Genomic DNA, 21,269 nt, shown 5'->3' on the forward strand with positions numbered 1-21,269 from the left:
CCCAGACTAATTGGAGATCACCCTTTATCAACCTCAACACTTAAATGTATTTATACGGAATTGGCCCTCGGCACTTATGAATTCAGATGTCTCTATTTGACTTTGTTAGTGGGTCATTCCATCAGCATGAGAGGAAGCACAAACAGACATACATAAATATAAGCTTTAATGACAATTCAGAAAATTAAGCAGTTTGGTTATAATATGGGATAGGGTACTGGCACAGTATAGCAAAATACAACTCTGTACATGTAATGTAGCATGTACTGACGAGTCAGATGTGACAGTATTAGTATTATGGTCCATAAGTGATATGCTATCTCAACAAGGCCGCTGGGTACCGCTACACAGAAACTCATTATGAACTAATACAATTCTATGCACGTAGCTTATGATTAGAATGAGACAGGCAACAATCAGTTACACTGGACTCATAACACAAAGGTCTTTAACCATACATTTAGGTTTACTGTTCGGCAGCTCTCTTGCTACTGCTGGCCTCGTACGGATGCATGCATAAGCTAATGGTAGGTTAAACTTTGAATTATGGTGTTACTTACAAGTCAGAGTGGAGAGGAAGAGAGGTAAGAGTGAGGAGAAAGCTTAGAGTATATAATATGTAGAGACAGCGACGCCAATAGAAACCTATGGGGAACACATCAAAACCAGGAAGTATAATTTTTTCGCTCAACAGGCATGCTCAGTTGTGTCCCCTAAATTACATGTACAACGAGGATAGCACAGACATTGGCTAAAATAAATAGGCTGCTGGCGTGAATAGAGTGGCTTTGAAATACCGAGGGTGCCCACTAGTCGTCGGTGGTGCTCTACAGGAATACATAGCGATTATCTAGGCGCCGAGCTGGCACAGTTCGAAGCGATCACACTGTGAGAGGTACACACCTCGAGCATGGTTAACAACAAATTAACATTCGTTACTACGCCACCACTACATGCAAGGTGGTTGTTAATCCCAACAGTGTCATCTATAGCTTTGATCTTAGAATTATAAGTATCTGGCAAGAGGGGTCTGGTGATCCTGAAGGGAAGTGTAGGATAGTGTTAGAGTGCTGAAAGTAAAGGACACAGGCTTATTTGGGAGCTTAGGCAGAAATAAAGCATTTTGTGCTCTCAGAGAGAGGACTGCAGAGGAACAACTTACAACTGCCCTGTTGTTACAGTATAGAAAGTGATTTTTTTTTTTTTAATTTTTATTTGACCTTTATTTAACCAGGTAAAATCAGTTGAGAACCAATTCTCATTTACAATGATGACCTGGCCAAGAGGCGTCAGCAACAGTAAATACCTAAAAAAAAAAAAAAAAACACACAGTCAGCACAAAACGACGCATACAGTACAGATACAGTGCAGTACAACATACAGTATGACACGACAGTACATAAGAAACGGCAAAAGACGGCATAGGTAAATAAAATAAATCAAAAGTCAATAAATAAAATCAATAAACCAATAGATAAACACTATGTGCAAGAGAAGGTGATTTACTGGATATTCTTTGTACAGTTGTAACGGGAGAGAGAGTGAAGAGAGGGCTGGTCAGCAGGTGCAGCAGTCAACTATGACCTGTTGCAGATTTTGTTTGAACATGTTGAGAGATGTGAGAGCTGTGAGTTTGAGTGTGTTTTGTAGTGTGTTCCAATCATTTGCAGCGGCAAAACGAAAGGAATTACGGTACGGACTTTTGGAATGATGGAATCACTGGATCTTAAGCGGTAATTGCTGTCGGAAATGTGCAGGAGGTTTGAGAGGTAGCAGGGTGTTTTTCCCAGGAGTGTTTTATAAACTAATTGCAGCCAATGTTGTAGCCGCCTGGTATGAAGGGAGGGCCAATCCACCAGTTTGTACAGATCACAGTGGTGAGTGGTGAAGGGTGCGCATGTGGCAAAACGGATTGCTGAGTGGTGGAGTGTGTCGAGCTTGATAAGGCTGCCCTTTGATGCCATTTTATAGATTACATCACCGTAGTCAAACAGAGGAAGGATGGTCATTTTCACAAGAGTGTATTTGGCGGAGTGTGTGAAAGAAGCCTTGTTTCGATACAGAAAACCAAGTCTAGCTTTGACTTTAGCCAGAAGGTTATTGATATGAGTGTTAAATGAGAGAGATGAGTCCAACCAGAGGCCAAGGTATTTATAGGAGCTGACAAACTCCAGTTCCAAGCCATCAGCACTGAAAATCTTAGGGGGGCTGGAGATGTTGAGATTTTTCCGGTCAAACAGCATACATTTGGTCTTTTTGGAGTTGAGGAGCAGGTGGAGGTTGTGAAAAGACTGCTGGATGGAGGTGAGGCTTTGTTGAAGAGTGGACACAGCAGCATGGAGTGAGGGGCCAGCTGAATATATGATAGTATCATCAGCATACAGATGTATCTGGGAGCTACCAACGGCCTTGGCTACCTCGTTAATGTAGATGAAGAACAAGGTTGGGCCTAAGATGGAGCCTTGAGGCACACCTTTAGTGATGGCAAGTGGTTCCGATGTGATGTTTTCGGTCTTCACCCTCTGGACACGATCAGCAAGGTAGCTGGCAAACCAGTTGCAGCATCCGCTGGACAGGCCAATGCTACTAAGTCTTTGCAGGAGGATATTATGGTCGACTGAGTCAAAAGCCTTGGCTAGGTCTATAAAAGCAGCTACACAGACTTGCTTGTTGTCCATGGCGGTAACAATGTCGTCAAGGACCTTCAGGGTAGCGGTGATACATCCATGGCCTGTCCTAAACCCAGACTGCAGGTCAGACAGAATGTGATTAGAGTCAATGAAGTGAATTAGTTGTTTATGAACCAGTTTCTCTATGACTTTGGCCAGGCAGGGCAAGATGGAGATTGGCCTGTAGCAGTTCGGGTCAGAGCTAGAGCCTCCTTTGAAGAGGGGGAGAATCATGGCAGATTTCCAGTCAAGGGGAAATACAGACAGTTGAAATGACAGGTTAAACAGTCTTGTAATGGGGGCAGCAATAATATATATATGAGCGGCTGCTTTTAAAAACACAGGGTCAAGCCCATCAGATCCAGCTGACTTGTTTGGATCTAACTTAATGAGTTCATCCAGGACTTCCGAAACCTTTACAGGTTGAAGGGAGAAGCTGTTAATGCTGGATAATGAAGTAGGAGTATGAGTTGAGGCAGTGTTAGGAGCAGCTGCATCAAAGACATGAGATGACTTCACGAAGTGGTGGTTGAAGAGCGTGGCCATGCGTGGTTTATCATTAAAAACAATTTCACCGAATTTCATAGAGGTGGGTAGATGAGGAGAAGCAAGTTTTTTTTCCATGGACTTGACTGTTTTCCAGAACTTCTTGGCGTCAGATCCGCAAGCTGAGAATTTCTCCTTGAAATGATTGATTTTAGCTTTCCTGATCGCCTGTGTGGTTTTGTTTCTGCATTGTCTGAAGGCCAGCCAGTCAGCAGGAGACTGAGAAGACCTAGCTCTCCGCCATAAGGCATTTTTTAGTTGGATCAGAGCAGCCAAATGGTGAGTAAACCAGAGGCTGTAACGATTCTTGGTCCGGAATCTTTTAAATGGGGCGTGTTTATCAATGATAACGCTAAAGGTATTCTTGAAATAAGACCAGGCATCATCCACAGAGGGGATAAGGTTGATTCTATCCCAGTTCACAGCTGCAACATCATGTAGGAAGGCTTGATTGTCAAAGTTTTTCAGTGAGCGCTTGGTCGTAATCACTGGTGGGCGTTTGACAGAGAGGCCAGAGCGAACGCATGCAATGGCACAGTGGTCACTCAAGTCTTGACTGAAGACTCCAGTTTGATAGTTTGATGGAGTGTTAGTGAGAATAATATCGATCAGTGTGGCAGATAAGGGTGACTTCAAATTGTGTCTGGTTGGCTCAGTTATAAGTTGAAAGAGGTTTAAAGCATCAAATTGCTGTATGACTAAATCTGGGGGGTTGATCATATCCCAGTTTAGATCACCCAGAAGGACAAACTCATAGGAAATGTGAGGGGCCAGAAGTTCACAAAGAGCTGTTAGTGTACATGCTGGAGCAGAGGGTGGTCTATAGCAAACAGCAACAGAGAGAGTGAAATTTTTTGACAGTTTAAGTTTCAACAGTAACAGTTCAAATTGCTTGGGGACTGACTTAGACAGTGTTACAGAACATTGCAAATGGTCTTTTACAAAGATAGCCACACCACCTCCCTTAGTAGATCTATCCTGACGAAAGACATTGTAGCCCGGTATTTGAATTTCAAGATTAGAGACACTTTTCTTAAGCCACGAGACAGCCAGAACATCAGGGTTAGCAGTATGCACCCAAGATTTTAAATAATCAAGTTTTGGCAACAAACTATGGATATGTAAAAAGCCCAAAGATTTGCGTTCACAAAAATCATTAAACGACAGACTAGAGGCAGTAGGGCCTTGAATAGCAGGCCCTGGGTTTGGGTGAACATTGCCAGAGACAAACAACATGAGAATGATTAACCCACGTTTGAAAACAGTGCCAAAACATTTGTTTATCTTTCACTGAGGGTTTGGTCAAAATTAATGAGGAGTCATGGAACTGGTGCAATAACATGTAAGAGTACAAATGAATAAGATTCAATACACACCGAGTAGGAAGTCCAAAAGTCTTTGTAATCCAGAAGGAAGAAACGTCCCTGGATGATAAACCGAAGTCCAAAGTACCACCACCATTGGAAATGATGGCAGACTCTTGCGTGTACCTACTGAAAAAGCAGGTTGTTTGAGCCGATGTGTGCCAAAAAATAAAAAAGATTGTAAGCCGAAAAGGCAAAGAAGGTTTTAGTGGATAAAACATGCCCAATCCAATAACAGAGGCCCAGGCTGTGGCTAGCAGAGGAGGCCCAGGCTGAAGCTAGCAGAGGAGGCCAGGCTGTAGCTGGTAGAAGAGGCCCAGGCTGTAGCTGGTAGGGGAGGCCAGGCTGTAGCTGGTAGAGGAGGCCCAGGCTGGAGCTGATAGAAGAGGCCCAGGCTGGAGCTGGTAGAAGAGGCCCAGGCTGTAGCTGGAAGAAGAGGCCCAGGCTGGAGCTGGTAGAGGAGGCCCAGGCTGTAGCTAGCAGAGGAGGCCAAACTATAGCTGGTGGAAGGCCCAGGCTGTAGCTGGTAGAGGAGACCTAACAGCAGTAAAATTATCTCCCTTTTGGGTAGTTCTAAGAAGCCAAAATAGCCAAAAGAGAAGCCAAAAAAGAGTCAGGGGTGTACCTCTTAATTAGATGTAAAAAGTCACTGTCCTTGGCTGGATTATCAGTATAAAACACAGATAAAACAAAAAAAAAGTTAAGAGCTCACATGCAGGTACACAAACAAAGGACTGGGCTGGCGGCCATCTTGGATGCTAACTGGCAGGCTAAACAATGAATGAAGCAACCTAGAGAACAGCAGATAAAACATATGTTTTGTTCACATTCATATTTTAAGTAGGCTACAAATAGTCTGCAATTCAACCTAAACTATATCCCAAACCATTGTAAAGCAGCCTTTAAAAGAAACACCGGGCACAGGGACTTTCTGGACTGACGTTGCTGACACTACAGTTGCTGCTGTAGTGGTAGCATATTTGTATGTCACAAGCACACATCGCAAATGCGCAATGCGTATAACAGTCCTCTCTGTCCTTTTGTTCTTGAAGTGTGGTTTCCCACAAGAACATACTTCACGAGAATGCAAATCCCGACGTTCTAGTTATTGAGAAACACCTTGTAAGCCTATTACATGATTACGTACTTTGGCACATTTTTTTCCGCATGTGTACTTACAATTTACTGTTACATTAGTGAACTTGATAGCTTCATTTGTAGCTTGCTTATCTATGAAGATAGCTAACAAGGCTTTGTGGCTGGCTTTATCATCTGGCAAGAGATGACAACTACAGAGCCTTGTTAGCCTTGATAAAGCGATGTTAAATTTGGTTCAGTTCACATAGTAGCACAGAACTGTGCTTAGAAGTCTTGCTCTAGATTTATTAGATATGAAGGTAGGTCTCTGTAGCTACCTAGAGATCCAACTTGTGCAAAAAACCAATTGAACAGTCGCCAAACTCAAAATTATAGATTGGAAATTTCGGGATCATGCTGCATTCAAGACAGGTCTATGTACTTTATAGCCAATCATTTAGCCTACCATTTAAGGAACAAAAATGAAAAAACGAGAAGTAAATGGATGTTCGACATTCATTTTAAAAACAGATATCGAAAAACGAGTATCTATTTTGGTTATTCGTGTTGCTGACTGATATTAAACATAAAATTACATAAACCGAACTTGCTCTCGATTTTAAAGTTTATGGTGTCATGTTCTGATTTCCATTTTCTCAAGGGAAGCACCCCAGGTGCTGTTGGTTCAGTTGGTTTTCACAAGTCAGATCTCGTTTTTTTACAAGTTGTCTTGAACGCAGCATCATTTCAGAGCTCCGATTTATCTGACCCCAACACTAGTGACATCTGAGTTTAAAAAAAGGCGACATTGGTAAGAGTTCCTGGCAAGAAAGGAAAATTGTATATTTATGTTTTTAACACATATTTGGTTGTGTGATTATGTGATATGTATCATTTATGTTGCGCATTCATTATAGCAATATGTGAAATTAAAAACTTACGATATCTATCAGCCACTTCTTTTGCTAGCCAGCTTAGCTAGAAAATGTTATTCTTTTCAAATAAATGCTGCAGATGAAATAACATGCAATCTGGCAGTGATATCATATTTACATTTCAATACTACTACAACCCAACATTGCTTTGCAGTTTCACTTAATTCACTCATTTTTAATATACTCCTTAACAAAAAAATAAAGCAGCATTTCCTGTGGGTATCCATGTTTTTTCTGAGGAAAATTTCCTTCTTGAAATATTTGAGTTCCCAGTTGGCTGGAAGGCAGCATAAGCACATAGTTACACATGCTTAGCCGTGTATCCAATAAAATGTTCCATATATACAAATTACATCTGAACTGAAACAAACAGTGGGTTTAGATGATGTTTGAAAAAGTCGATTTATTGTTTCAGTTCGGCTAAAACTGGACTTGTAAAAATCATGTAAAACCATGTAGTTTGACTGAAATCGTACAAAGTCGATTTTTTCAGAGTCGGACAAACATGCCTAGATAATGCAGTTGGGGGTTGATTCACTAGGGCATTTATACGCTTAAATAGGCCAAAAATTGGCCTAGGCGTTCTGTGCATGTTATATAACTTTAAAAGATTGAATTCAACCTTCTACTGGGACTTTTGCCGTCTATTGAGGGTGTGACAGAAAATTTTGGTGCCCATAATCGAATATTTTTCACATTTCCCGTTCGATTGAGCAAGTACCATTCAAAGTACTTCACATTAACCTTGTACGGCGATCAATAAAGGCTAACAGCACGGTACCACTTAATTATTGTCACTTCTATCACCACTGTAATGAACTAAAAAAGGCACCAAATGACCTTTTCTGTGAAAAATGCATTGTCGAGCTCACGCACATACACTGCTGGCGACATTTTAAAGCTCCGTTTTTCCCTCCCTAGTATCATGGCGAAAAAACACATTTCTGGACGGACGAGTAGACCAACTTCATGCTATTGCAACTAAAGGAGTTATATATCCTAAAATATATGGATGGAAGAAAAACGCGGAATGGCGAACTATTCAGAAAAGTTGTGACAACATTGGAGGAAGCAAGATTTATAAGAAGCCCTCGTCAGACACACCATGGTCAATAAATTAATTATTTCCGAGTCATGTATATTGGGACAACGACAATAGTCCAATTAAATCTCATCCTTGGCCAAATCAAGCTATTAATATAGATCGATTTCAACAGTGCATGTAAACGCACTGAATGCGTCTGTGCAGCTCAACCGTCCTGGAAATGACACCGGATAAACTGCACTTTCAGTGGCTTTCTTATACTACTGAGCGATCCTACTGCCTGCCTTACTGCACCACTGAGTAACTGCAAATGGATATAATTCTCTCTTTCTCTCTCCGTCTCCCTTCTTCTGTCTCTCTCTCCCTCCCTCTCTTACTTTCTCCCTCTCTACTTCCCGCTTACTCTCAGTGAAATATGTCTAGTTGTGGGATTTGGTTTTTTGCATTTCCTGATGTTTCCCTGCTGTGTAGCACTGCAGTAAAGAGCAAGGGATGTTTACGCACAAGCAGGGCCTCAAGTTAGCATGGTAGCGCTCTGTGCAATCGAGCATTCTTATCCCCAGCAGGGTCTGGGAATAACTGAGCTGGGCTTATGGGAGCTCACACTACATTCCGCAGATACCCAGAGTTAGGACATTTCGTTTGGAAGCCAGAATGTAATAGAATCTATTGTTATTACAAAACTGAAATTACACTGTTTTCACAGCTGGAAAATGGATTCAATTATTGAAAAAATATTAAGAAAAAAAATCTTAATTCCGTAGTTGAAAAACACCCAGGTATGAAGGGATTTTGTTGTGAGGCTATTCTAGCAGCAATTTGTGCAGCGTGAGAATGGCATGCTTCCCTCTCATCCAGAGTAATTTATTCCAAAGCACACTCCTCCGGACGCCAGTGCATACTGGGTTCTCTTCCGGCTGAAAATAGTGTCCAGAATCTAGTCAGCTGAGCTTCATTCTGTTGGCGAGCCTGTATTGCGTACACATGATTGTATGACTGATTAATTGATTGGTTGACTGGCGACATCATGATGCTGTGCTAAATACTGAAATGCCAGGGTACTGAATCCTAATTTCTGCCTGAGGGGGCCAGAGACATTAAAGGGCCAAACCTGCATGAATCAAACACATCACAGTACATGCAAGCACATCAATGGTTTTATCTATATCAGTGGTTTGGATGAAGCAAAAGCAGATATACGACTGGCTGAAACAAAAGCCAGCACACCCATGACTGGCTGAAACAAAGCCAGTACACACACGATTAGCTGAAACAAAACCAACATACATACTGTCACATGAACTGAGTTTGGTATGTCTGTTCTAGATTCATACTACCATTATTAATATTGACAATTTTGATGTTGATCAATGTTGATGATACTGCTAATTGTTATACAATTTTTAGTTCACTTTTACTTTTAGTTATGTTTACCTTGATAAGCCTTCTACAGAGTAGTATGACTAAATAGTTTTATGGGCTAGCCTATGTAGGCTCAGCCACAGCCAGGATTACCAACAGATGAATAATGATGAAATTATTACTCCACTGTTATATTACTTGATCTAGGACTCCTTGTGTAGCCTGTTGGGTGCGTATGTACATGTGTGTGAGCGCGCGCGTGCGCGTGCTTGCGTCCACATGTGCGCTGATGTGTTTGCTGTGAAGAGATACTGCTTGTTTCCGTGGTGTGTGAGATGTAGTTCAGAGCCTGAGGTGCCAGTTTGGAGTGAGCCTGGGGCAGTGAGGGTCTGTTCTTTTTTGTGCCTGGTGAACACTCTGCTTCCCTCCAGGAGTCTCTCCAGAAGCAGTGACTGCTGCAGAACCTCCTTTAGAACAGGGGTCCTACTGCAAAATTTTCTTTAAAACAGGGATCCTTCTCCAGAACCTTCTTTTTTTCAAAACAGGGATCCTGGGGTGTCTCGTGGCGCAGCCTGTAGAGCACTGTCCACATGCTCATTACGAGCTGCGACGTTGGCGGTTCGAGTCCGACCGCACAAACTTTGTCGCATGTCTCACTCTTTCCTCATTTTTCCTGTCTCGCTACACTGTCCTGTCCAATAAAGCTGAAAAGCCCATTTAAAAAAAAAAGAAAAGAAAAAAACAGGGATCCTACTGCAGAACCTCCTTTAGGTGGGGATCCTACTTAGCGAACCTTCTTTAGAATGGGTATCCTACTGAGTCATTCTGTGGGGTATGGACTAGGCTGTTGAGTATGTTCCTCAGAATCCCTTCAGTTTTAATTCTTCCTTACCTATCTGTAAAGACTAAAACTGAAGCTAGAGCTTCAGATACCAATAGTCATGGACAAATAAATGACCAATGATGAGAATCTCATTCTTTTGGAAGATTAGAAGGGCAACCAAAAGAAGTTATTCATACCCCAAATCTACGCAAATCTGACTAAAATAATGGTTAAAAATGCATACTGGTGATGACGTGTGGGCATACTTTGTTAAGCCTTATTGTTTTATCATTCAATGGAGACACAATTTGTGGAAATGGATATCACCCATACATAACTTATCCATGTTAAAATGGCAAATTTGTTTACTGTTATAATGTTACTGTTATAATTTAAAGTTATAATGCCTATATTACATTGTACTTGATATAAAGTAGACTTTGGCCACCCGAGTTTGCTTTTCTGGTCCAGTGTTCCAATGGAAAAACCACACTGTTGCAAACTACTGCCCTATTATAAAACAATCACAAGACATTTTAATATATAATTGTTTTGGGGATGAAACAGAACGTCAATGTGCAAGATTATATTTACTGTGGTTTATAGTTAGCCTGTGGAGTTTGCATGTTCTCCCCGTGTCTGTGTGCGTTTCCTCCCACAGACATGCAGGTTGGCTAATTGGAGACTCTAAATTGCCCGTAGGTATGAGTGTGTGAGTGAATGGTGTGTGTGCCCTGCAATAGATTGGCAATCTGTCCAGGGTATTCCTGCCTCTCACTCAATGCACGCTGGGATAGGCTCCAACATATGCCCGCATATGACTTTTCATTCTTAAAGATTTTTGTTGATCTAATTTTCATACATACTACTTTTATATCTGGGACAAAATTTTACTCATTTTGTGTTCTTTGCCTTCTATTACTGTAACTGTATTACTATAGATTTTTTAAAATTTCATTCATATCCTTAGCTACAATCAGATAAAAGTGTTAGCCCCTCAAACTGGCAACCATTTTGGAACATCTTTAGGCCCGTGTGTCTGTTAAACTATACATGATACCATGTCTAAAATTCAGTTTTATTCATTTTAATACACATAGACTGTCTGAAGGATGTATGAGAAAAATTGGAAACATATGCCTGTAACATTCCTAAATCCCGGTTGAATTTTGATGGAGAGACCCTACTGCTGAACTTCCTTGAGAAAAGGGATAGCAAACTCTAGTCAAGGACTGGTGTTAAACCTGCGGACACTGTGGCCCTCCAGGACTGGAGGTAATCCTACAGGCACTGTGGCCCTCCAGGACTGGAGGTAATCCTGCAGGCACTGTGGCACTCCAGGACTGGAGCTAAACCTGCAGACACTGTCACCCTCCAGACTGGAGTTTTAGATTTCAATTTCAGAAGCTGCTTGGAGTGTAATCCTAGTCACAGACACTCCTTGTATTGAGCCTGTCTTATCTCCAGGCTTGTAGTGGCGCTAGGTTATCGAGCCTCTCTTATCTTTCGAATGATAGTGGTGCTGGGTAATTAAGCTTCTCCCTCTCTTCTAGGTGGGGAACCTCTTCGGCACACACCGTTCCACTATCATCACTCTCTACAATGGAGCATTTGACTCATCCTCCATCGTCTTCCTCATCGTCAAGGTAATGGCACTTATAATTCGTTCTAAGGAGATGAATACTGCTTTGATAGGGAAAGGGATGATAACAGTTGCTGTGGTAATATCATTCTCTTGTGGAAAAGACAGTTCACGCAATTCACATGATAAAGGTAATTATAATACCAGTAATAATTTGAGTACTAATAATGGAAACATTTAGAATAAGGATATTATTAGGGGTCCAAGCAGCAAAGCTGGTGGAACCCTATTGTATCTGTTAGGATTATTATTATTATTAGGGGTCCAAGCAGTGAAGCTGGTGGAACCCTATTGTATCTGTTAGGATTATTATTATTATTAGGGGTCCAAGCAGTGAAGCTGGTGGAACCCTATTGTATCTGTTAGGATTATTAGGGGTCCAAGCAGCAAAGCTGGTGGAACCCTATTGTATCTGTTCCGATTATTATTAGGGGTCCAAGCAGCGAAGCTGGTGGAACCCTATTGTTTTTGTTAGGATTATTCTTCTTATTATTTTTCTCCGCTAAAAGTGTCTGAGGCTCAGCAACCATAAGTTGTAGACTAACCAAATTTGGTAGGTGGGTTCCTATGGCCCCCCAATATTCAGGCACTAAAAACCACCTATGTCGGCCAGATGGTGGCGCTATAACAAAGGGTCATGTTTAAAAGGTCATAACTCCCACACCGTAAGTCAGATCAACACAAAACTTCATCGACCGATGCATCTGAATGTGCTCTACAACTTTGCCATTGGGAGTGCCATGCTACCTCCTTCCACAGTTCCCCTCTGTTACTGACCTGCTACGCTACCTCCTTCCCTAATGCCCTTTTGTTACTCTCCTGCTACACTACCTCCTTCTTCAATGCCCTTCTTTTATTCTCCTGCCACATTACCTCTTTCACCAATGCCCTTTTGTTACTCACCTGCTATGCTACCTCCTTTCACAATTTCCCTCTGTTACTCACCTGCTACACAACCTCCTTTGTCAATGCCCCTCTGTTATCTTCTTCTATGCTACCTCCTTCGCCAATACCCTTCTGTTACTCTCCTGCTATTGTAAAGGAGAGGAGAAGTAGGGAGACCAAACGCGACTTAGCAGGGAACTTTAAGTTAACCACCTGGGGTGGAATAACCACTAAGTCTCGTTAGATACAAAAGGATAGGGAAAACAATTAACGAAAAGAAAACCAATACTCCTATGGGAGATTATCCCAAAGAAAAAGCTTTAATGCCCCGAGTACAGGGTGAAGAACTAAGGCTTAATGAGTACTGAGTCTACTAAAACAAAACACAGTCTGAAAAGAATGGCGAACGTGAGAACTTTAAGAAAACAGCCCTCGCACAGAGGACTGTCAAAAGAACCACGAGAGAGTAGGAGAAATGAGTAAGGATAGTGATGCTAACTTAGTAGCCCACAATCCAATAACCTCAAAAATTCAGTTCCGCAGTAACTCTTCGCGTAAGTCAAAGGACGCCGAAGAGGAACTGATCTAGTACTGAACAAGTAACTAAACCTCTTACCAAAACAGACCAAGTTACCGGCTTTCGTGTAACGCAAGTTGACACTAAAGCAAAGCTTATCAGTTTGCTTGGGGTTTGAATAGTGCAACTTCTCATTGGAACGACTTGGAAGTGTTCATGCGTTTCACACTGATTAGGGTGCACTTGTTTGGCTCTCAAAACAGTTGTATGTTGACATCTATGAACACTTGTGCACAACGGGAAAAATTAAGATAACTTGAGCTTGATCCGATATCTATGGACACCGGTAAAACATGTAGCCTATCGGCTGCTCTAGTTCATTAGAAATATAATTATAACAGGTAGCTCTTTCCATTTCTCGCTAAGTATACCCAACTAATTGTAGTAGGTAGAAGCCCTACAATTAATCAGAAACAGAGATAAACAGAGGCAAATTGGTGCAAATAAAAAATTATATTATGATTCTGTTAGCATGAATGGTTTGCAAGTTAGTCGTGGAGCAATTTTTCTTGCTGCATTCACAGACTTCCGTATTTTTTACCGCTAGGTTAGAGATACTGGAGCAATCAGAAAGTTCCCATATTTACCATATTTAGGGGTCCAAGCAGAGAAGCTGGTGGAACCCTATTGTATTTGTTAGTATTATTATTATTAGGGGTCCAATGAAGTTGAAAGCTGAGTGTGTGAACTCGCTTACAGTGTGTTTTTGCTTAGGATAATCCTATTACGTTTTCAGTCTACTAAAAGTCCTAGCTCACACCATAAGTCTAGCAACACAAATTTGGCATGGCATCTGATGCCCCCACTACTCTAGGACACTAGTCTGGGTCATATGTTGCCTGCCATTTGGACTTTAAATTATATGGTAAATGGTAATGGCGCTATATAAGTATAGCTTTATCCAAGCCTTACAATGTCGATCATCCAACTTATGACAGTTGGATGCTGCTCGAATGTGCTCACAACTTGCTTTCGGAAACCTGATCTGCCAGATATGTTTGCCTGCCTGACTTTTGATAGTGGGTGCGGAAGAGCTGGAGCTCCAAATCTAAACGATTACGACATCTAGTAAACTTCTTTACGGCAAGCGACATCCATGGCGACGCAAGTAATCCGACACTGTAGGGTCTAGTTTTTATCAGTGAGGGGAGGGTCTGAACGTCGGGGAAGGAATGGAAGACAGTGCCACCCAGAGTGCGTGCTACGATACCAAAAGTTTGTTAGTAAAAGCGTTTTGAGAGGATGAATAATTACTTTTCTTTGGCATGGATCCATTTGAAGACAGTATCGGGTGAGTTCGTTAAGTCTTTAAATCTGTCATTATGGTGAGAAATAGCTAAACCATTTTATAGGTAGGTTTTGAGTTTCTGTGCAAACGCGCGAAAACACGCTGGTATAGTAAAACAATGATGGCAATACATGTATAGTCCGCTTCGTTCCGTTGCTACCATAACATAAACTATCTTGTGTCTACAGCTGCAGTTTCTCGCTGCAATTTCTAATATTGAATATAAATAAAAGACGCAATTTATGCTGTAAATCGTATTCTCAATTTAATCTCTAAATTGACTGTAAGCTTAGGGTTGTAACTAGGTAGTTGTTTCGTAGGTGACTTAACTCGTCTTAACTATTGCTTGTATTTTTGCATAGACTGCGTTGTTGCTGTTCTTGTTTGCGTTAGTGTTAATCAGTTTAACCTACCGAGTCCAAGTTGAACTATGCGGTTGTTCCCTGCACTTAGAACAGTAGGCTACTGCCCTCTAGGGTTTTCGACACACTTGTTTCTGGTTATGGTTATACATTTTGTTGTACGTCGCTCTGGATAGGAGCGTCTGCCAAATGCCTGTAATGTAATGTAATGCAATATTCCGTAGCAACAAGATAAACCCGACATTAGCCCTAAAATATGCCAATACAGCAGTGAAAACGCTGCTCACTGAATAACGAAATAAACGAGACAATAAAAAAAAAAAAATTATACCATGTCATTCTACAGTCAATATCTGGGACTAAACATTTAATAAATATACAATCTTACCATCGGTTTTACGCGTAGAGGTGTCCCTTTTGCGAATGAGTGGTCATATATTGTCTTGGACAATCCATTTGTGAAAAATACGCGTATCTGTCACGCCTGGGTCGGCTATCTTCATAAATAGCTGTGCCTAATACCACACTTGTTGCTTACGGCGTTGTCGCCCTTTTTAGTGCAATTTGGCTTGATTGACAACTCATTTATTCCGTAGGTGAGAGTATAAGCTTTCTAACGATGTATAACATGTCTGATTTTGCTTTTGGAATAGCATTTTATAGGTCAGCGTAACCGAAAATTTTCTTATCTGCCAATGTCTAAATAAATAAAACGGTAGGCTACTTTGCGCGCAGCACGCAGATCCTGAGCTGATATTACGTCTTTTTTTCCGTTTTTTTCTCAATGTCGTATTTATTATTTGAAATGTGCATTTATGTGTTATTATTCTATCTGTCTCTGTGGCGCTCTGAAATGTGCATTCTCTGCTAAGCTGAGCAATGGATTGGAATATGTGTCTGACGTAGTGTTGCACGGTATACCAAAACTTCAGCACTTTTTCGGTACTTAAAAAAAAAGAAAAAAAAAAGAAACGGTTCGGTATTAGAATATTCCGACGTTTGGTAGTTTTGAGTCAAATGTAAAAGCCAGGGAAAATTGTCTCCCGCATTACTGATTGAGAGGATGAAAAGTGTAATTTGTCAGAATCTTCACTAGAAGGCAGTAGCAACTAAGGTTGCCAAGTGAGGTGACTTGCGCTTGTGCACTCAGCTCCTTGATACAGCGCAAGCTTTGACTCAGTTCACTTCAGTAGCAATAGGTGTTCCAATTTGGAAATATTTTATTATAGATAGATGCTGTATTGTTATTAAAATATGCTGTTTTTAAATCTATTTAAAGGTGAAAGACTTGTTTTAAAGATTTTTTAGTTTACAACTGTTTCATTTTTGAAATATATTTAACATATTTTCTATTGTTCAGTGTTGTAAAACTATAGGCCTATGCATATTAATATGTTGAAGAGGCTTCAACTTAAAGGTTGTTAATAAACCATGAATTCGAAAATGAGGTCAACCCTTGTGGACATTACGTTTCTCATCTATTAACGTAATTTCAGTATCGTTAGGTACCGAGTATCAAATTAGCATCGTTTAAGTTTCAAGTATCATTTCAGTATTGAGTATCGTAATACTAAACCTGGTATCAGTATCAAAGTCAAAATTTTGGTATCGTGACAACACTAGTGTGACGCCTTTTTTAGTTGCGGCGCAGAAACACTGCAGCTGTGCATACATGCCGGGCCATCTAAGTGTTACGACATCCCATCTAAGTGTTACGACATAGTAAAGGGAAGCGGCCTGGACATATCCATGGCGATGTAACTAAGTTATCCGACAGAGTCTCTTAGCACAAAATTAGCCATAAGTCATCAATATTTTATACGATCATCATGATATTCAGTAGATATGTTGGGTGAAGGCATATGATCATGAGTACAAAGCCATTTTAAAATCGCTCCATAGGGGGCGCGATGGTGCCAATGCTTGGACCCCTCCCAACGCCGCTTGCGGCTTTAATTATTATTATTATTGTACTCATAATATTAATAATGATAATCACAGTGATAAGTGGTGTAGTATAATGGGTAAGGAGTTGGTCTTGTAACCTAAAGGTCACAGGTCACAGTAGGACACTACTGTTGTACCCTTGAGCAAGGTACTTAACCTACATTGCTTCAGTATATATCCAGCTGTATAATTGTGTTAATATTATGTAAAAAGAAAAGTAATTTGCTCTGGATAAGAGTGTCTTCTAAATGCCTGTAATGTAATATATAAAGGTAATAGTTAATTGTGGTGATAATGTGTTTTTGCAGGTGCTGTCGGAGGGAGGGATCTCTCTCCACTATTCTTTCTTCTTCCTGTCGACTTGCAGCGTGATCCACCTGATGCGGACCTTTATCCTCATGCCAAAGAAGCACATCCCTTACCCACTACCTGAGGGTTACACATACGGGTACGAAACAGTGCTGCCTCGAGATTACCTTGCTGCAGGAGACCAGTTAGCTTACAGACACAGTCCCACTCAGGTAACCAGTGATCTTATGGACACAATCCCATGCAGGTAACCAGTTAGCTTAAGAACACAGTCCCACTCAGGTAACCAGTGAGCTTACAAACACAGTCCCACTCAGGTAAGCAGTGAGCTTAAGGACACAGTCTCACTCAGATAACCAGTGAGCTTACAGACACAGTCCCACCCAGGTAACTAGTGAGCTTACAGACAGAGTCCCACACAAGTAACCAGCGTGCTTACAGACACAGTCCCACACAGGTAACCAGTTAGTTTACAGACACAGTCCCACACAGGTAACCAGTTAGCTTACAGACACAGTCCCACCTAGGTAACCAGTTAGCTTAAGGACACAGTCCCACACAGGTAACCAGCGAGCTTACAGACACAGTCCCACCCAGGTAACTAGTGAGCTTACAGACACAGTCCCACACAGGTAACCAGCGAGCTTACAGACACAGTCCCACACTGGTAACCTGTTAGTTTACAGACACAGTTCCACACAGGTAACCAGTTAGCTTACAGACACAGCCCCACCCAGGTAACCAGTTAGCTTAAGGACACAGTCCCACACAGGTAACCAGCGAGCTTACAGACAGTCCCACACATTTAAGCAGTTAGCTTACAAACACAGTCCCACACATTTAAGCAGTTAGCTTACAAACACAGTCCCACACATTTAAGCAGTTAGCTTACAAACACAGCCCCACACATTTAAGCAGTTAGCTTACAAACACAAACCTGCAAAGGTGACCATTTGTGAGGGTGTCTAGCACTACTGACTGTCTGTGGGACAGCCTGCTCTCACACAGGTATTCAGCTCCTCCTGGTTTATGTGGCAGGATGACATGTGGGCATGCCAGGCCTCGCATTGTGGATCAGGCCAGGAAAGAAGAAAACAAAGGACCATTGCAAGGAGAGGGAGGGACAGAGACTATGACTTTCCAACTGATGAGCAACAAGCAGACCCCACAGACAGGTACAGACCTGCTCACTGCTGTAGGGAATATACCTCTACTAATTATAGCATAGCAAGGATAGATAATTAAAACGTGGCCATTTTAACAATCCTCACACAGCACTGATTATGTGGGTGTAGCAGTATAATTGCAATAAGTAATCAGTCTCGAATCTCATGTTCATGCAATATCAAAACAGACATTAGGTTTGATAATATTATTTATTATACGAACATGCAAAAAGACAGAACACATACAGACTAATCTAACTGGGGAAGTAGGAGAAGGTATGAGAGTTTGTATGTGAGGATGCTTGTGCATGAATGTGTGCACGTGCAGGTGCACGTGTGTTCTTTTGTCTCTGGACAAAAGGGGGAAGGGTGAACAGTGTGTGCAGTATGTGTACACGTGTACTGAAATCAGCGTGGCTTAATAAATTTGTTTAGCTACAAAATGAGTATCACCCCCGCTAGTGTCGAAAAGAGAAGTGTAGCTTTGAATCATAAGTGATATATGCACCTAAGCTGGCTATTCAACCAGGACCGACTATGCTGATATTGTTAGATTGTTAGTTTGAGTCAGAGAGTTAGCTGGAAGGAAAGAGAGAGGCAACGTCTGTGGTTGCACTCTGTATGTGGCAAGCCATTCAAGTAATTACACAGGTAACAGAACTTGTTGAAATGATCGGTAAAAACAAGACAAATAGAAACACATTAAGAGATTTATATTAATCACATTAATTAAGGCTAAACTGTAGCTAAACTGTAGCTACTGCCTGGGATGTTTAGCTAGTCTGAGGTCCTTCCATGAGCGTAGCTGCCTCTGGTGGTCACTGTTGGGTCCTTGGGAGAATGCAATAGTGGAGTCGGGAACTTGTGGAGGTTTCAGGCCGAAGTCCTTTCTATTTGCATGGGCGACGTCTCTTTTGGCTGGTTGAATGAAGATCCCTTTTCTGCTTAAAAAATTTCATTTTGTTGCAGTTTCTTGTGATTAGTCAGCACAGCACAGGGCATATGCTAGGTTGTACTTACCTTGAAGCTGACCTTGAGTTAAGGTACTTAAGATAAGATAAGATAATCCTTTATTAGTCCCACAGCGGGGAAATTTGCAGTGTTACAGCAGCAGAGGGGATAGTGCAATAGCAAGGGGAGTAAAAAACATAATAGATATAATATATACAAACAATATACAAACAATGCGCAGTTTGGTACACTTTATATTATTACATTACATTTATTGACATTTATTTGGCAGATATTTTTATCAAAAGTGACGTACAATAAGTGCATACCAAAGATCATTGGAACTGCAAAATACAGGTTTGATGAGGTACAATACTCATTATGTAGGCTAACAGTTATCTATAGCCTTGAACATGAAGTCCTTTTCACACAGTAAGCATAGGCTACAGTTGAGGCCACAAGTTGACTGTCTCTTTAAACACTCTTTAAAACACTTTTTAGAAGCTTCTGATTGGCTAATTGTCATAATTAGGAGTTAATTGGCACCTGTGGCTGTATTTAAAGGCCTACCTTTAGAGCCACTGCCTTTTTGCCCTTGATACCATGGTAAAATCCAAGCACCTCAGCCAAGACTTCAGAAAAAAAATTGTGGACCTCCACAAGTCCGGTTCCTCCTTAGGAGAAATTTCCAAACAACTGAAGGTACCACGAGCATCTGTACAAACAATTGTATGCAAATAGAACAATCTTGGGACCACACAGACTCTGCATCGTCAAGGAAGGAGGGACAAATTAACTCCCAGGGCTGAATGAACTTTAGTCCGAAAGGTTCAACTGAACCCCAAGACAACAACAAGGGAGCTGGTGAAGGAGTTGGAGGCATCAGGTACCAAAGTATCTACATCCAGCATTAAGCGAATCCTACATCGCCATGGCCTGAAGGGCTGTTGTACCAAGACAAAGACCTAGCCTTTTGGAGGAGTGTTCTCTGGTAAGATGAAACAAAAATTGAACTGTTTGGCCATAATGATCAGCGCTATGTATGGAGAAACAGGGGTGAGGTTTTTAATCCGAAGAACACCGTCCCAACTGTGAAGCATGGGGGTGGCAGACTCATGTTGTGGGGGTGTTTTTCTGGAAAACGGACTGGTGCACTTCAGGAAATAGATGGCATCATGAGGATGGAGGAATATCTAGAAATACTGAAGCAACACCACAAGACATCAGCTAGAAAGTTAAAACTTGGTCGCAACTGGATCTTCCAATGATCCGAAGCATACCTCCAAAGTTGTAATAAAATGGCTTAAAGACAACAAAGTGAAAGTATTGGAGTAGCCATCACAAAGCCCTGACCTGGATCCCAGAGACAATTTGTGGACTGAACTGAAAATGCGTGTCTGAGCAAGGAGGCCCACAAACCTGACTAAGTTACACCAGTTCTGTCAGGAGGAATGGGAAAAAATTCCTGCAAAGTATTGTGAGAAGCTTGTGGAAGGCTACCCCAAGCGTTTTATTCACGTTAAGCAATTAAAAGGCAATGCCAGCAAATACTAACCAAGTGTATGTAAACTTTTTACCCACTAAAAATCTGATATAGTATATAAAAGCAGAAATAAATCTCTCTTAGCTATTATTTTGAAACCTTTTATGGAAATAAAGTAGATACCCTAATTGACTTAACACAGGAAATGTGTGGTGACATGAAATGTGTGGAGTTGTGGGAAAAAAATTGAGTTTGAATGTCTTTAGCCTAGGTATATGTAAATTTTGGCCTCAATTGTTGATCGGATTTGTTATAAAGAGTGACTTTTACATTTTGTTCAGATAAATCTTTGTGATGCCATAGTAGCAATAGCTAGGCATTCTGTGAACCTTGGAATTTAGGAGAGTTCTCCAGAGTTGCAGTAGTTATTTTTAGAGCCCGACTGATGTATCGGTTTGGCCGATATATCGGCCATTATTTGATTTTTTTGACGACATCGGCATCGGCAGTTATGCAGCCGATGTGTCCCGACTTTTAAATAAGTATAATAAACAAAAAAACATTGATTATTTATCTGTACTTGTCTGTTCGAACGTTGTAATTGCTATTTACTAGAATTATCCAGTAGAGGGAGCTCTAATACAAGTGTGAACTGCAGCAGCTGACGCGCTCCTTCTGTAGTAAGACGTTTGTCACTCGTGCCTCATCCAATATTCTCCACTGCAAGACCTGTCTGCACAGATTCGATTGCCGCAATAAAGGTATGTATATTTAGTGAAAGTTTTTAATTAAATGCGACGACCACTATGTTTATCAATCCTCATTATCAAGCGAGCGA

The 21,269-nt window shown here is 41.2% G+C and overlaps 1 protein-coding gene and 1 long non-coding RNA gene across 6 annotated transcripts in view; both read left to right on the top strand.

The window, feature by feature from the left end:
• Positions 1 to 21,269, top strand: part of LOC135259558 (uncharacterized) — a 355,375-nt gene that overhangs the window by 130,068 nt on the left and 204,038 nt on the right. The gene's annotated exons all lie outside the window — the stretch shown is intronic.
• LOC135259539 (equilibrative nucleobase transporter 1-like) overlaps positions 1 to 21,269 on the top strand; it is a 42,847-nt gene that overhangs the window by 13,806 nt on the left and 7,772 nt on the right. For 4 of the 5 annotated variants that reach the window (XM_064344051.1, XM_064344050.1, XM_064344054.1 and 1 more), the window contains 3 exons: positions 11,375 to 11,467; positions 16,831 to 16,970; positions 17,825 to 18,006. In XM_064344051.1, coding sequence (XP_064200121.1) covers positions 11,375 to 11,467; positions 16,831 to 16,970; positions 17,825 to 18,006 — 415 coding nt within the window. The remainder of the gene's footprint in view (positions 1 to 11,374; positions 11,468 to 16,830; positions 16,971 to 17,824; positions 18,007 to 21,269) is intronic. The other variant, XM_064344053.1, reaches the window with a different exon arrangement.

The sequence above is a fragment of the Anguilla rostrata genome, chromosome 7 (genome assembly GCF_018555375.3).
Source record: "Anguilla rostrata isolate EN2019 chromosome 7, ASM1855537v3, whole genome shotgun sequence".
NCBI classification, from domain to species: Eukaryota; Metazoa; Chordata; class Actinopteri; order Anguilliformes; family Anguillidae; genus Anguilla; species Anguilla rostrata.